The 17,442-nt window shown below is 43.5% G+C and overlaps 2 protein-coding genes across 2 annotated transcripts; both read right to left on the reverse strand.

Annotated features, from left to right (window-relative positions):
* Positions 1-6: 6 nt before the first annotated feature.
* Positions 7-13,280, reverse strand: rgs22 (regulator of G protein signaling 22). Its single transcript, XM_013913309.1, has 25 exons — positions 13,181-13,280; positions 13,063-13,091; positions 12,903-12,965; positions 12,640-12,822; positions 12,465-12,550; positions 11,649-11,764; positions 10,812-11,538; positions 10,544-10,705; positions 10,152-10,329; positions 9,466-9,588; positions 8,946-9,047; positions 7,843-8,037; positions 7,223-7,315; positions 6,541-6,710; positions 6,280-6,442; positions 4,671-4,835; positions 3,009-3,080; positions 2,327-2,485; positions 1,719-1,898; positions 1,501-1,635; positions 1,444-1,467; positions 1,187-1,363; positions 837-936; positions 193-300; positions 7-96 (listed from the first exon to the last, which is right to left on the reverse strand). The coding sequence occupies exons 1-25, from the start codon at positions 13,200-13,202 to the stop codon at positions 80-82; spliced, it is 3,549 nt and encodes a 1,182-aa protein (XP_013768763.1). The 5' UTR covers positions 13,203-13,280; the 3' UTR covers positions 7-79.
* A 775-nt stretch (positions 13,281-14,055) lies between these two features.
* fbxo43 (F-box protein 43) lies at positions 14,056-17,256 on the reverse strand. Its single transcript, XM_013913310.1, has 7 exons — positions 16,484-17,256; positions 15,650-16,405; positions 15,204-15,306; positions 14,914-14,973; positions 14,340-14,534; positions 14,166-14,225; positions 14,056-14,067 (listed from the first exon to the last, which is right to left on the reverse strand). The coding sequence occupies exons 1-7, from the start codon at positions 17,254-17,256 to the stop codon at positions 14,056-14,058; spliced, it is 1,959 nt and encodes a 652-aa protein (XP_013768764.1).
* Between the last annotated feature and the right edge of the window lie 186 nt (positions 17,257-17,442).

Raw genomic sequence — 17,442 nt, forward strand, 5'->3', positions numbered from 1 at the left:
CGCTCCGATGACGGCGTCGGTCACCTTCCCCTGTTAAAGTCACGCTGCATGGAGTCACTCCTCACACTCTGGTTTCACTTCAGGCTCTAACACCTCCTGCAGTTTAAAAAATAATAATAAAATAAAGCCCAGCCTGTCCTGTCTAAGACAAAACGGCTGCTGAGAGAGTGTTTCTACAATATGTCCACTCACGGTTGTATCTGTTACACTGTTTGCTGTTTGTTCTGGAGGAGCGCTGTGAGGGCTGCCGGTAGCTCTGCTCGCTGCTCGCTGACTTAATGCTACGGTTAGAAGAGGACTCTGGCAGGGGGAGGAAGACAGCAGTCATTAAGAATAAGAAGGGCTATTTATCTGTTAAAGACATTATGTTTAGCACTCGTGTGGACTCTGTCACACGTGTGGCTGCCGCAGACATCAGTGATGATCTCCATCTGTGATCCTAACAGCATCGCTCCTCTATACCATCCCATTAAAACACCATTTGCACTATGCTTCATTTCCATGTATCCTCATTCATTATGGCCTGGAACTGACTCGTTCACAGAACATTGATAATTAATGGATGGGCTGAAGTGGCTGTTTTGGCTGAACTTTTGCCCAATGAGACAGTTCAGACATGTGGAGCAGGTCAGTTTGACAGTACTTTGGCTTCAACTGCCGCGTAATATCAAAGCCTTGGAAAATGTAGCCTGGATTTTACTGTGGGAAAAAGGCAAAATGTCATTTCATTGTTATGGTTTCCTGCATTTCATCTGAATAGTAGCAGTCAAAAACCGTGGATATGGGAGCCTAGCTGAGCTCAGAGAAAAAAGCGGTGTGTGCGCGCGCGCAAGTACCTGAGGCCGTGGAGAAGGTGGTTTCCAGCTGACTCCGTCTCCTCAGCAGCACCTCCTCTCTTTTCAGACCTGCCATATACTTGGAGTAGGACCACGACAGCTGAAGACAAATGCCCAGAAATCAAGTTGCATCAAACATGATTAGAAAAACGGTTCAATTAGAGCATCGAGTTTCTCCGTTATGGTCTGTGGTCGAGACTGACGAGGCCTTGTTTGGACTTTGTGTTGTCAGGGAGTTTTATTTTAGCATCTTGTGCTCCCACATAGAAGGATATCGTTGATTTTGGTTTAAATTCATTTTTTGAAACACATTTTCAGCTTCGCACGACAAACACATGGCAGCTCCTCACCGTCTGTGTGGGTGTGAACAACACTCTGCTCCGTGTGCTCGACTGCTTTTTCTCACTTCTTTCTTCTGGTTCATTTGCTTTATCTCGATCATCATCATCACCATCCCCCTCCTCCTCATCATCTTCGTCATCCTCATCCTCTTCTGTACCACTGGTCTCTTGACTCTCCATGTCTTCCTGAACAAAGAGTTAGATTTTTGATTAAGTTTTTTTTTCCCCTCACAGATTTTTATGTTGTGTCGCTGTCATTTCCTCACCTGGGCTCTCCTCCTTCCTTTGTTTTTCTCTTCCTCCTCCTCCTCTTCCTCCCTCCTTCTCTGTCTCCTTACTCTGGCTCTTTGCTTGACTCGTTTCTCCTGCAGCAGAGGAATAAGTTGCTCCTCTTGGATGCTGCTGATAAGCTCCTGAAACTCGGGCCAAAACTTCAGTAATTCATCAAACACTGACATCTACGGGCAGAGAAGAATAGCTTGAAGCACACATAGAAGAAAAAAGTCTGTAAATGTTCGACCCGCACATGCGACGCGAGTACCTGAGCCTCTCGAAAGATGTAAGGGCCCAGCTCGTGGCGTTTCTCCAGAATGTGCTGAGCCTGCTGGGGAGGAATGTCTATCTGCAGGGCCGGGGGCATGGAAGAGTTGATGAAACAGCTGATGATTGTGGAGACTTTTTGCTGGATGGTGGCATCATCACTGTGGGAATGACAGAGGTCCTGCATTCAAAAGCAAAGAGGGAAAAGGAGGAATGAAAAGTAACATGGGAACAGTTCTGTGTTCCCACTGTTCCACAAATGTTTGCAATCATTGAGGAATTTTTGTACCGAGATAGGAAAACTAGGGCTAGCTTCTTCTTTTTTTTCCATATTCAAACTGCACATCAAGCATTTCTTACATTATTTTTGACTTGCTTTTAGAGTTGGACTCACAAATCATAGATATTGGCTCAGATCTACAGTAACACAGTAGGTTTGGCTAATAAAGACTTCTAAGCAGAGAGGGCAAAGTGTTCATTTAGAAACAGCAGTCAAATTTTAACAGACATTTCAAAGATCCACCGGTGGCTGGTTCTGGTTTACAGCTGAGGGAGACGAGAAAAGACTTAGAAAGCATTTGTTCTTATAGATATTACAAGATATTTTACCTTGTACCTCTGCACCTCTAACCAAAAGAGCACATCATTCTCCAGGAAGCCTCCCTTCGAGTAGACGAAGTCCTGGAACTGCTGGCAGGTGACAGGGTTGAGCAGGGTTTGTCGGAACAGCAGGATCTCTTTGGTGGAACTCATCCACAAGCCCTCGGCCTGCAGGGACACATGACGCAGGATTCCTCGGGTTATCTGTGACACGCCGTCCGCCATCACCTACCCCGATACAGTACAGTGTTCTCCTGTACAGCGGCTGACCTCTGAGTTCCACTCTTAGCTCACAGATACTGAGATAATGATACTCGTTATTTGCCAGTGATGACATCATGATCATAAACGTGATGGTCACAATCATGTATGAAAACGTCTTCCTGTAATCATCCTGCTCCTAATGTGAAATGTACATGTTTTATATCTGTGTCCTGCGATGAGAGGACGGGAACAGAGCTGTGTGGAAATCACTCCAAAAACTATTAAAGGAAGGTTAGTAATGATGCTTTAATCTTATTTATTCTGGATCCAATTTGAGAAAACTAACCCCAAGGCCAAAATGGTGTCTGACAAAGCCAGTGCTTAAAGCCAAGTCATGAACTAAATCGCACATGCTTTCAGGCCAGGAAATGCCTTATTTTTATCCATTTAAAAAATATCCAGCTTCCCCTGGAGGATTTCTCCTTACCTTCCAGGCTTCTTTTCTTGCTCTGCGTTGACGGTGGACGTGCTGTGAGAGCCTGCCCGCCACCTCTTGTGGCTGCCACACAAACACAAACACGTGCAAACAGGTCAAACGTCAGAAAGGGAGTATAACTAGGAACACTTCTCAGACCTCTCTACTGCTCCCTGTTGCTGGCTGTAACCAAAGCTCTGCCTGCACTTCTTTCTTTTTTTTTTTTTTTTAGACCTTTAACCTGCCCCACGTCTGCATTTCCTTCCATCTCCTCCTAGCGAGCTCTTTAGTTCCCTGATGTCATCCGTCTCAGACGACCTCGCCGTCTTCCTCGTCACCTCTTAACCAGCTTTTCCACCTTCCGCTCGTCTCCTCCTGCACGGTGTAATGCTAAACTGTGTCTGCCTCTCATTACCTAATGAGAGGATCAGTGTGACTAAACTTGATAACATAATGAAGCAGAATCCCAGGTTTATGGGTTTCCACCTGATGAGGCAACCTGAGAGAGTGACTGCAGGGTAATTGCGCATAATGGTTGCTCACGTAACATTAATGTGCGCCTGACTTCCTATATCAGTTTGCTCTCAGCACCATTACACTCCAGGAATCAAACACGTGCACGTGGCACAGCTGAAGCAGAAGATCAAAGGGGGTCAAAATCACTTCTACTCTTTTTAATCATTCAGTGTCTTAAATCTCCTGACCTTTGTTAAAGAGGCTTCTCTGCAGCATCGTTAATCTCAGTGTGCTCTGCTGACTTCGGTGACATCATGAAAGCGTATTAGAAGGCTGGATGTGTGCAAATAAACACAAGACAACTAGGAAATGTTGTAAGCTTTGCAATAAGTGATATTACAACAAATATTCAGCAAAACGGAAGAACAGTTCTCAAGTGTAGGCTTCAGGAGAACAGTTTGCATTTACTTTACGACAGATATTATATAACATGACGGAGTTTATGCACAACTAAACTCCTGAGGTCTCTTTAAGAGAATTTTCCAGGTGTTTTACTCGAAACTGCAAATATCAACATGCTGAGGTCGCTGAAGTCCAAAGGATACTTCCCTATGGAATGTGTACAGCCGATCCAGTATTCAAACTTTGTCCTGCTGTTGAGGGAATCACCAAAATCTGTATACTTTACTCTGGAGATTATTTTGTATTAAAGGCACTTAAAGTTTAAAACCTTTTTAAAGTTAACTAAAGCTATCAGCAGCACATGCACAAACTGCCATGACTGTGCAGTTTGCTGAATAGATGCCAGGTGAAGCTGAGCGACAAACGGGCCATGCTTTTGTAAAATACCTATTTTTACTACAACACGTACCAGGAATGAATGTAACCTTCATCATTAAGAACATGTTCTGTTACAACAGCGGCCTGCGAAAGGCAAAAAGGAAAAGAAATGGGGCTAAAAATATCTTTCAAATGCCTTCAGAGGTCACAGCAGCCAACCTGAGAAATTCCAGTTAGAATAGAAAAATATGTCCTTAGCTTATGATTGATGTAATCACAGTACTTAACTTTCGCCCTTGCACTCACAGTGTGTATAAATTCCACTGTTACTAACCATTGTTTTTCTCAAGTAATGGACCTTCAGTATAACCTGCATGAGTCAAATAGCTGATGATTCACTGGCGTCTTTTGTAAAGGAAAGTGTGAGAGTATGTCCACCTCTGGTCTGCGTTTCTGCCGTTCGATGAACTCCGTTGTGGACAGAAACAGAGGCAGCCATGTTTTCTCGATGTGATTCCTCACGACGTCCTGGATCTCCACGACGACTGGGTTTGAGAGGCACTCCAACTTCAGACGCTCAATTCCACCTGCCAAATGCAAAATCTGCACACAGACACACAGGAGAGAACACGGGGGAGTGCCGGCTCATGGCTGCACGTGTTTGAAGCAGACTGAACGGACACGTCTATAGATTTCTATACGAGGAACACATGACGGTCGAGGTGGACGGGAGAAAGAAAAACTGCCCACAGTGGGAAACCCCACTGACAGCTCCTCTCCTTTGTGCTTCCTGCTGTGCTCTTCTTCATTCCCACAAACCCACTGCTCACTTCATCTCCCCTCTTTCTGCTTTCTGTCTTCATGCATCGATTTGGCCGTGTCTCTCTTTTTATATCTCCTTTATAGTTTCTCTCATCTCATTCTGCACGCACACAGGCACGCGTGCACGCATACACTCGCTTCAGAAATGAGAACCAGTCATGGCACCGCGGTGGGAGTGAGCAGATGAAAGGGGGCCAATCTGTGACTGGATGACTGAGTGACTGAAGAATGAAGGGCCAAAGCAGTAAAGCTGTCAGTCTCTCTACATTGCTCACGCAGACAAGAACCAACACTGAGATGCAAGAACGGCAGCCAGGCCCGATCCTTCCACTGGAATTGGCTTTCTAATTCAAATCCTCAGTTCAAATATTTATTCTGATGGTATTTATGAGATGAGGATGACAAGTGACTAAAGAAAAAAAAAATCAGACAAAAGATTCATGCCAACAAGTGCGCTGCATGCCTATCTGAACCCAAGAACAACATCAGACTATTGTTTAACTGCAACCGCTGTATGTATGCAGCAACCCAGGGATGAGACAAATGAATAGAAAAAAGATAAAATAGTGGCAAAAATATCTAACTTCAACCTTTTTGCGTGGCAGTTGTACTAATAGATTCTCTCATTACAGCTAAAAAAAAAATCACATCAGAACCAGCGTCCTGTGACACGTAAGAAAAACAAGCATCTCTGTGGGCCCAAAGAGAAAACCACGCCAACCGCTGCATGTCCCATCTACTCATCCTGACTACGCACCACACCCTCGTGGAGTAATCTTAGAACCCAGAAACCTCATAAACGTCAGGACAGATTTCATCCTACTGTCCTCGTTGCTGGAGCTGATCATCTCTGTCTTCTTGGATCCAAAACATTCTCCTCTTCTTCTCCTTTTAATTCCAACCATGTTCTCTCATCTCCCGCTCGCTGCCAACACCCCGCTGTCAGAGCTGTCAGCGTCAAGTCTGCAGGAGTCCCGAGGAGGGAGATGGGGGAATTGTGTGAGAGCTGCAGCAGCCTCTGTTTATCAAATCTGGATGCTGATCCTCAGCTGGAGCTCAAATCCCATCTTGGAATAGTCATGTCACGGGCGGCCTGTTCCTACTTCCTCTGTCTCTGTGAGGCTTTCCCAGGAAGTTGACAATAACTCATATTCTTTGGAGTTGCTACTGAGCCAACATGGGTACGTTTAACATGGTTTTAAAATATTTAGATGGGCTGACTTACATCATTCTGTTGTTCTGTCATGGCAGGGCTGTCAGGGCCAAAGAAGTACTTCCTGTTCAGGTATCTGGCAGCAATCCATGCTGATCTCTCCTGCCTGATAGCCTTGTGCTGCCGAGGAGTCCTCCTATACTGCTCCAGATCCAGCCAGCACATCAGATGGATACTAAACAAAAGCAAATCCATTGGATGGTGTTTCCATATATATTTCATATTATAACTGTTTATGAATATTACAGGTAAAGTCTAAAATCTGCAGTTCACCTGGCGTTCTGATTTTGTAGGAAAGACATGAAGTGCCCGATCTCATGGCGGTGACGAAGTAAGGAGCCTAAACGGTAACCACGGTAATTTGGAGACACTCTGGACCAAGAGTCAGAAGTGTGTGTAGGTGTAATAGATGAAGCAGATAGCATGGAGCTGCACTGCTCCCCCTGCAGGACAGATGCAGCGAGAGGAGAGGAAGATGGAAACAGTGACAGACAGTGGGACGGATAGTGTCGAATCTAACTGACCACTTAAAGCACTTTAGACCACCAGACATTTTCAGCCATTCACACAAAGATTCATCCAGCACTTCATCACTGAAGGTCCAGTTTTAAAATGCAAGCTGAGGACAAATCCTCAGTGAAATAAAGCTTTAAAGCTAAATGATGTTTCTCCTGCAAACCATGCTTCATCCTGCCTCCTAGATGTTCGAAAGTCACCCTAATTTGTTCTTTTTTTTCTTTTTCTTTTTTTACCAGCGGTATGACATCATTGCAAATAATGCATCTGTGCCAAGTAAAGCAGTCTCATAGCAGTAGATAATCAACATTGTTACTAGGCAATACATTTTCACATTTATGTTTACACAGCCGTTTCACGCTCGCAGGTGTGTTTACTGCCTAATAACTCTCAGTGCGAGCATTTTATAGATCTTATTACTGCTGGATGCTGATCTGACCTGCTCCAGTCGCAGCTGTGATTCCTCGTACAGGCTGCACAGTTCTCTGTACTCCCAGCTGTCAATGGAGCGCACCTCCTCCTGCACAGCTACCTGCACACACACACACACACACACACACACACACACACACACACACACACACACACACACACACTAAGCATTAAATATTTTCATGACTGATTTATCATTTAAATCATTTTTACAGTCAGAAACATCTGAGTGTCCATATTTCAAGGTTCTGAAATGTGAGAATTCGCTGCATTTCTTCGTCTTTTATGCTTTTAAATTAAAGTGGACAGTGTGATGGACACTTTCTGAGTTGCAACTATCTAAATCCAATCCGCAAGGCTCTTTAGGAAACCTTACCCTCAAACTAACAAGCCTGATCGGTTTGATCTTTCTGGATTTCTAAACACAGCAACATAAACACTAGCACACACATGGGAAAGTCACTTTCTTGCTTGTCAAAAACCAGATGCTTATCCATGTTTAAAGCAATCTCTCCTTTAATTAGGCCTCAGTGTAATCAAACCTTCAGAAATACTCAAGGAAGCCTAGTTTCTCCACATAAACTGAAGTTTATGAAGCAGCGTGTGCTAATGCAGCGCTGCGGTTACCTGCTGGAAAGACTCTGTGTCCCTGTTGACCATCATGGTCCACGCCTCCACCAGGATGTTCAGTGCGTGTTCCTCGACCCTGTCAAACAGCTCCTCAAACGGGGGCATCAGTCTGTCATACACCTCCCTTCTCAACTTCTCATCAACACCAAAGCGCCTCCTGGCAGAGCTGAAAAGATATGTGGAGTAAAGGAACTGAGGAGACAAGAGGAGACAAGAGGCGAGGAAAGAAGGAGTCATAAAACTGTATTAAGGTCAGAAACGTTTCTCTTCACCACCGCTGCGCTCTCTCGCACACAGTCTTCACTATCGCTCATCACTGCTGCCCTCACACCACATAAATGTCAGTCAGTTACCCCGCTTGGCCTCAGAATTATGGAAAGATCATCTAAATGTCACTGCTCTGGTGAACTAAAGGTTAACTGAAGGAAAATAGGTTTCACTGTGAGGTATTCTGGACCAGAACTGCCTGCTTTCCTCCCTGGGCCAGCTGCAGTCAGGCTGGGTGGTTCTGGGTGACTGGACTGGCGCAAAGCTGGGGGGGTCTGACTCACTTGTTTTTATGGGAGTTTAAATCTCTCCGCTTAGTGTGAGGGGGTGAAGAGGGCTGAAAGAGAAGCAGAGAGGAGAATGGGAGTGGCAAGCTAACAGATCACGTACACAAGGGCAGGTGCGTGCGTGCGTGCGTGCGTGCGTGCGTGCGTGCGTGCGTATGCGTAAAAGGGAGAATAATAGAAAATCGAATACACAACCTCTGTTTTATTGCCTTTTAACTACTGGCTGCTTATTTAAGACATCTGATCTCCTCAGCTTTACCTTATTATAACTGGTGATTTTTCCCTGGCATCCTCTCTAATTGAGCTCTCTTTATCTCTCTCGATATTTTATTATTCTTTTATTAGAGGCATATAACCAAATACACCTAAATATACAGACCCAAGATTTCATATTTCATGCAAAAACACTGCATGTGCTTCTTGTTTCCGGCAGTAACTGTGCTAAAAAGCCAACATTAGCATCAAACTGAATGAATTAGTGTCATATCTTTGTGTGGTGCATACACACTGACAGTGATAACAGCTTGTGTGTTTGCGTGTGCTGACCTGTGCCTCTCTCTGCACTCTGTAAGGGTCCAGACCATCCTGGTAGAAGAGCTCACGGTAATACTGCAGGTCGGTCCAGAAGTAAAGTGCATTCACCCACAGCTGGGACAGGAAAACAGTGTTGAACACATCAAAAACCCTGTCAGCTGACTTATATTTACATGTACTTCAATCCATTAATGTGAATTTATAACGGTTAGAAAGTTAGTGGTTGGGTCAAGCTTTAAAAAGAAACAGTTTCCATACATGAGCCCAGATTCTTAATCTATGTGGCACAGGGTAAAACATAAGCTACACATAATTGTATGAAGGAGAATGACAGCAATGCATTTCACAAACAAAAAGCACAAAGCACAAAGCAACCTGCCATCATCTACAGCAGCACAGCACTGTGGAGAACTGCAAACAATAGTCTTAGCTGCTCAGCTGAAGAAACTCTTTGGCACCACTTTTAAATTACCTCGAGCTTCTTTTTTTTCTGCCTCTAAAACCGTTCGTTAACATCTGCAGCTGTTTGTACCTGGTTTCCAGATTGTTCGCAGAAGTGTGTGAAGTATGAGCCAGCACGAGACTCAGCACAAAGAGCCTGCAGCATCTTTTCCATCATTGTGCTGCACTGTAGTTGACTTCTGCTGGACATCACCTGATGAAATACAATACAAAAACTTTAAATGCAATATAGCGTTTATATAAAATAACTAGGTAAAGCTGGAGTGAAAACTAGTTGATTTTCATTTGTTTTGGCTTTAAAATTATTTCCCCACAGTACATTGTTTAGTCACTACAAAAATCTATCAAAACAGGTGAATCCTTAGCGTGCAAAGACACAGCTTGAATAGTTTTCTCGTTTGTCTCTGTTTTGTACGTTTTTAGACTGGAAAAGAGGTTTGATAAATCACTTCCTGCAGTGGTTCACAAATCAGGAGATGGCAGTGGGAGAGGACCCCAGCAGGGTGTAGAGTGCATGCAGGAGGAGCATGGATGACTAGAGGGAGAAACTACCAAGTTGAACAATTTATACAAGTATAAACAAGAGCTGGCCCATACTCTCATGTTCATATTTATTTCACTAAAATCTATCTTTTAATCCTTTTTTACTGCTGACTGATAAAAACTCTGGGTTGTTTATTCATGATGCTTTTGTGGGCTTGATTTCCTGCCATAAAGCTTATAAGCACATAGTAACATATATCTCAATACACCTACCTGTGTACGGACAGTATGGGAAGACTGGGGCGAGCTGCTGTCAGTTCGTAAGAACGTTGAGCAACAGCGAGGCTGTGAGCCCAAAGAAGAGCTGTAACACCACCCTGTCCTCAGCTCCACATCAGAGGAGTTACTATGGTCTTCCTGATGGCACAGAGATATCCAGAACCGAGGAACCCTGCAGAAAAGAGAGGGGGCATAATTTCATTAGAAGATTTAGACACATGCAAAATTATAACTTATGAAAACCCAGTTTATACAGAACACAATCAACAATTATACAAGACAACAAAATAATAAATGTAATACAGGAGTAAATGTAAAGGTCATTTTTATGGATGCATTCTAGACACAGTCACTGACATTTAGAAGATAAACACTGCAAATCTCACCAGTAGTGGAGCAGAGGCTCGGTGAGGCAGGTCTGAACTGAGCGCAGTTTGTCCTCTGTCCAGCAGGGGGAGGTAGTCAGTCCCAGTCTGGAGAGCAGCTCCGCATTCAGACTGAACTGACTGCTGCTCAGCAGGTAGCAGCTTCTCATGAGAACCAAATACCTGAAACAATACCACATTGAAAATTTATTTCACTTAACAAAAGACAATAAATTCTGCTTGAATATTTAGAACTTTTGGAGCTGCAGAATAAGACAGGTGTGTTTACCTGTGCTTCCGCTCTTTGTCCCGTGCAGCCTTCAGTCTCTCTATATCCATCCAGAGATTAAGGAGCTTCTCTCCTGACGTTCCTTGTAAAAACTCCCTAAACTTATCCAAGCTTCCATAGAAACCTGTATCATTGCAACAAGTATAAGGGACATCTTCCTGGTTTGTGGCTCTGCTCCCCTCTTCCTGATCCTTCTTATCCCATCCACACCCCCTCTTGCCACGTTGACTTCTCTCTTTCTCCCCCTCCAGTCTTCCTCTGTTGAGATGTCGGTTAAGGTCACATTTACAGGATCTGTCTGTGCTGCTACAGTTTGCCTGATCTCCTGACTTGCTGAAGCACTCCCAAGTGTCTGCCTGGTTCGGACCATCCGTTACATTCATTGTGTCTTTAAGCACCTGTTCAGTCACTTGGACAGCCAGGTACTCCAAGTGTTGTTCGGGAGAATGAGATGCCAGGCTACTGATCTCTTTTAGGTGTTTCTCTTTACTAACAGATGATAGCCCAGAGCAGACACCCAGCTCTGTTTGTGAGCTCTTAAGTTCCTGAGGTTTCCCACTTTGAAGGTGAGCAGAGGAGAAACCTGATGAGGACAAAGGGGGAAAGGAACACAGGCTTTCTGGCTCAGACCAGCTGGAGTAACATCTGGTTGAGTCACTGCTTTTTGGAATAAGTTGTTCCTTTTGCAGAGATGTTAGACATGTAAGATTGCGTGTGCTCATAAACCCTGAGATGTGAGGAAATAAAAACATGGGACACACAGTTCTTATTTTTATACTCACAGGATACATACACATTTTGTTTTGCTGCACAAGACATTTACTACATTAGTATTACCCGTGTTTAATTTTAAGGAACGCAGTTGAGGGGCTGACAGGGTGGTCCGAACTGAACTGCTTTTCCTTCTGTGAATACACAAGTTTGGGTCCCACTGAAGCAGAAGCTTGGCTAGTCTGGGGAAAATCACAGAGAGAGGAGGCACTGCCAGTTGGAAAATACACAAGCAAGATTTCTTAAAAAAATTCTTTTTTTAATTCAGTGGAATTCAGTTTTATTTAAATACAATATCAGTTGTCTCAAGGCCCTTTTTATTGTAAGAAAAAGACCATACAATAATACAGAGAAAACCCCACTATCAGACAACCCCCGATGAGAAAGTGCTTGGCAGCAGTAGAAAGGAAAAACTCCCTTATAACAGGTGGAAACCTCTGAGGTAGGCACAGCTGGTGAGGCAGAGAGACACGACAAAAGATTCAAAAGAATGGCCTGTAAATGGCTGCTGTTGTATTGCTGCTTCTATGTGCAGCCTATAAGTTAGCATGGCTCTCTCTGCAGAGATTCTTGAAGCCTTTAGGCTTCTTAAAAGACAGAGAAGAGATTAGTCTCAGATCTGAAAGTAGCAATCTTAAATCGATACTTCTTTTAAAAGTTAAAACACTTGCAAACTAAACTAAAAAGAGACCCAGACTTTACTTGTTCATCATAAAATAAGGAGACAGCAAAGTCAGCATTAAGGCATCGTAGCACACTGTCTGGATACTGCAAAGAAATCACATTTCATAGGTAAAGAGAAAATGTAGGTAAAAATGAGATGAAACTTGCCTGCAAAACAAATGATTAAAACATTTGTTTCAACAGGATTTAACACTTTACCTGTATTCATGATAACAATCACTTTGAAGGAAAAAGGGGAATCTTTCCTTTTTGATCCACTGCATTCCTCGCTCTCTGTCCAGGCACTGTGAATGTCAGGGACAAGTTCTTCAATCCAGTATAGAGATTTCTACCCCTCCATACAAACACAAACATTTTGCTAGCAGCTACTTACACAGACAGCGTAATGATTGTCTATTGGGGACATTTTGGTGAGCAGTGACGGGTCAACAGCAAGAAGCTGTGATTTTCTGTTGTAAAGGGCTGATCGGATTCTTGTGGAGACAAACTCTGCCGCTCTACTCGCCATCTCAAACAGCCCCGTCTCCCGGTTGTACCGCAAAGCCTCTGGGAAAGACTGGCAAAAACATGCGAAGGTAAGAAAAACTGCTTTGAGCCATGTCAAAGTTCTGCATATCTATGTCAGGCCTACATTACCGGCGCACTTAGGAAATCATTGAAGAAGTGAGCCAGTACATCATCAGAGGCCAGAGAGCTCTCCTGTGTGAAGATCAACATTAAAACGCTTAAAAAACAAACATTCTGTCCGAGCTGTAACAGACTGGGGAAAATATGAGGAATCTAAACTTTTACTCACAAAACTGTCCACAGTAAGGCGGAGAAACTCTTGCAAAGAGAAAGAAAAACTCAAATTTCCAACACGCTAGTTGTAAAAACATGAGTAAACTGAGATGTGTTTAAAGCGCTGCTCTTACCTGTTGAAATGAATCCACACATGCTTTTCCTTAAAAATAAAAATGGCAGACAGTACTTTCAGACGGGCTTACTCAGAAAGTCAAACTCAATCACTGCGAGTCCAGGTTGCTATGGAAGTGGACGCATTTTCAAAACACGGGGGGGCAGTAAAAGTTTAACCAGACAGGACCAGAGAAATTAATGCAATTTAGAGTTTCTTCTTTAATACCCCAGGATCGATTTATTCGATAACTCAGAGATTACTTTAAAGTTCTAAGTATCTAAGATATGTATATATATATAAATTTTTTTTTTTTCTTTCGCAGTGAAAGTGTCAAACCACTAGGTGGCACCAAAGACTGATTTGTACAGGTTACAGCGACATACACAATCCTCACAAATGTGACGCAGCACACGGGTAGGGGAAGAAAAGAAATTTTTTTTTTTTTACTATATATCAAGTTTATTTTAAAACCGATCTAGAAAACATGTTTGTAAAAGCTGAAAATCTCAATAGCTCCAAAACAAAAACCCAACATGCTGTACAGTCAGTGCATAGAAAAATACAACAGTAAAATGAAATCCTTTTATCTGCTGGTAAAACCTCCTTCAGTGCATAATTTAAAAAAAATATACAAGTAAGAACTATATCAAAAAAGGAAAGGGGTAGGATGGGATAAGTAAAGAAATACAAACAAACATTGAAGAGTACAGACACCGCACGTACTACACATCTGTTTCCTCGCTGCTTATTGCCATCTATAAACTTGCAAAAAATAGATAATATTAAAGTGACTTCATGAAGCAGGAATAATTTGTTCATAGTCTTTTAACATTGCGCTTGCTTTGAGCGCTTCCGGGAAGTATGTCCTTTCTGCGACGGCCTGCAGAGTGACTACCGCACTCTCTAGAGCCGTGAGAAGTACACAAGCATGACATGCAAAACTGGAATCCACAGTCAGCTCTGCTGCACACTCCCTCTCTTTTTCCTGAATGGCATCTTGCGGGATGCTGACATCTCGGACAAGGCTTGAGGCACTCATCATTGAAGAGGGTTTTAGCAACCTGAGAGGAAAAAGAAGTTATTAAAATAACTTTGATAAATGTTTGATGAGAAATGCCTCAAAGCATGACTGCACCATGTTCAAGAAAATGCAGTTTAATGGATTTGTAACTTACCTCCAGAAATTTATCCCGTTTGCTGCTGCTGTCTGAATGCAAGGCGCTGAGCTGCAGTGGCGTTAAAGCCCTGCTTCCTGACTGTGGAGTGCAGTAGCTGGAGGTCCTAGACTGGGCCTGAACTGTCTTCAGAGCTGATCGCTTAAGCAACATGGCTCTGGTCTCTGCATCAGCGACATGGACAGCAGCACCAAGCTATAAGACAACAGCAAATAAGTTCAGAGTCATTTCAGTGACAGTGATGGAGATTGTGATAACGCCGACTCATTTTGATGCACGTATGCACTGATGACCACAGAGCAAAGACTGTGATAACAGAGATGTTGTGTTTAACTGAAAACACAGAAAGCTAAATGCTACAGAGCTGAACAAACACTCTTATAAGCAGGGGTGCACATAAGTGGTCCGCAGGTGCGCATTCGCTGTCAAAATAGGAAGCGAATAAGATAAGAGGCTGAAATGGGTGTTTGCATACATATAAAAAGGCACAGTTTTTGTCCGCTAGAGTGGGATTTTCATGGCATATTCTGCACCACATCTCTGTGCGTTCATCATTTGTTTGAAGCCAGCTCACCTCCTGCAACCACTTTTCGGAGAATATGCGCTTCTTTTGCTGTTCGGACTCCTGACATTTCTTTGGAGGTGGAGGAACACCAAAGTAATTTCTTAAAGGAGTTTGCTTCTTCAACATTTTTAAGAGTTCTAAACAAATGTTTGTCCTCCTCCAGAAAATCTTATGTACACAAACGCGCGTTGCAACTTCTTATCTGGTGCACGTCTTTTATTTTGACAGCAAATGCACACCTGCAGACCACTTATGTGCACCCCTGCTTATAAGACCTTTAGCCATAGCCTGGCTCTTACCTCAAGAGCAGCCTCCACTTGACTCAGGTGGCTTCTTCTCATTGTGCTAGCTAGCTTGTCTTGCTGGAGAATTTGATTCCAGCTTTTGCAAACACAGCTGCACCTGTGAAAAACAAAAAAGTATGAGAGAAATATTTTCAGCTCACTAAACTTTTTAGACAACACAAGTTTGTAATGCAAGCTAAACTCCACTGATTTTACTAATAATTGCATCGTTTATACAACATAAACACTGTTATAACGACATGTATGTTTCAGCTCAGCGTCAATCACCTTGCGATCATTCTACAGGACTCTGAATTATTCTTTACTCCATTAAAAATGTAGTCATGATTTTATTAATCAGTGACCAAATGGGAAAGGAGCTGCAACCTGTGGCAAGTAAGCATGGATGATATGCGCTGTAAAACATTGTGTGAATAAAAATGTATATTTGGAAACATCACCTATAGACACTCTCAGAGTCCATCTGGCAAAGTATAACAGCCAGGATGTGCCTGAGGTTCCTCTTCATCAGCTCTGTGAGTATGTCCACCTTCTCCAGGCCCATCTTCCTGCCAATCAGCCCTGCCAATGGCATAGTGGTCCGAAGAGTGCTTGGGGTCTTGGTCAGTGCTGCTGCAGACTTCAGCTGCTCTTTCAGGCTTGGACTTTGACCAGCCAACATCTGGGCATGGTGCTGACACATAGCTTGAACCAGCTGCAGCGCTGGAGTCAGAGAGAGGTTAACTGGAGTCATCCTGAGTGGTGTGATATCTGGATTGCCAAAATCTGTAGAACAAGGGGTCATGTCTTGTGCCTTGGTTTTAGTCACTCTTTGTGGGGTGGTATAATCTTTTTTTGCTGAGCCCAAGTGATCAGAGCTCACGGCATTACCACATTTAACAGAGAGGACACTGCGAGGGGTGATATCCCCAGCAAAAACCTCATCCTCTTTAGAATGGCTGTAACATTGATAAGGATGTTGATGCTTTCTGTCCGTTGGGTCTTCCTCAGACTGAGAGCCACCTTCTTTAAGCGTAGAGAGCCTGTGCTGACGCTGCAAACGGGAGCGGCGCCTTCCCTCTGTTGGATTTGGAGTTTCAGAGTTTCCTTTGGAGGCAGACAGCAGCAGCTCCTGGAACGAGCCATCATGGTCCACTGTGGAGTCTTGCGATTTATCAAGAGTCACTGAGCTGAAACCGCTGTCCTCACTCAACGACCTGTTTAAAAGTCAGAAAGGAGTTAATCCGTGTTTAAATATTTTAAAGTTTTATTTTCTTCGTCAATAAAACACATACCTGATATAGCTGGGTGTATGTGCAGAGGATGGTGTGCACAAGACACTTGAGCCATTATATAGATTATCTGTCATGCTGCCCAGTGGTGACTGAGAGTTTTCTTTAGAGATGGACAGGAATTCGTTGAAGCCTGGAGTCTTGACATTACATTGACCAGATGCAAAAATGTGTTCACTCATGTCTAGATCTGTGAGTGAGGCTTCTTTCTCAAAACTGGGAAGGCGACAACAGTTGTGCTTGCCATCTTCAAGAGTTGAGGTCCTCACCTGTGTGAACAGAACACGGCGCTTCCTGCCTGATAGTGGCAGGTCCTGGTCCAATGCCCCCATCTCAGTGTCTACAGAGTCAAATGATGTATTCAAATAGGGTTCAGACCCACTGACAGGGGATTCAATCCTTCTGGTGCACGGTGATCTTGTGTTGTCATTTTTGACATCTACAGTGGGTTTACACAGTAGAAGTCTCTGTCGCAGCGAGGTATCCCTTTTGCATATTTTAGGAGTTTCACACCAGCTTACAGCTGAAACCTTCCTGGAGTCTCTGCCCAAAAATCTGACTTGTTCTCGGATCTTCTTTGGCGTGACAGAAACCCGGAGGTTCTCTTTGGGCGTTTCATCCAGTTCCACCGGAGACAAAGATCTACATGAATCAGCTCCACTGGTGCTGTGTGGGCTCTGGAAAAAACCTGAGTATCCACTGTCAGAGCAGTCATCGTAGCAGTGCTGCCCTTTATAGCCATCAAGATAAAGACTAGATTCAGGAGTGCACTGCATCTTCCTCCTGAGTGCGCCAACAAACCTTAGCCTGGCCTCCAGGGGATTACCTGGAGTGAAACAGAATATAATAAACAGAACTACTTCAGCACAGCAAATATGAACTTAAAGAGACCGTAAACACATACAACGCTATCTTAAATACTTTTAAAAACTATATTTTTAAAAGGCGTCTCATGCTGGACT

Source organism: Pundamilia nyererei, unplaced genomic scaffold (assembly GCF_000239375.1).
Source record: "Pundamilia nyererei isolate P.nyererei 1_Seehausen unplaced genomic scaffold, PunNye1.0 scaffold00125, whole genome shotgun sequence".
Taxonomy (NCBI): Eukaryota; Metazoa; Chordata; class Actinopteri; order Cichliformes; family Cichlidae; genus Pundamilia; species Pundamilia nyererei.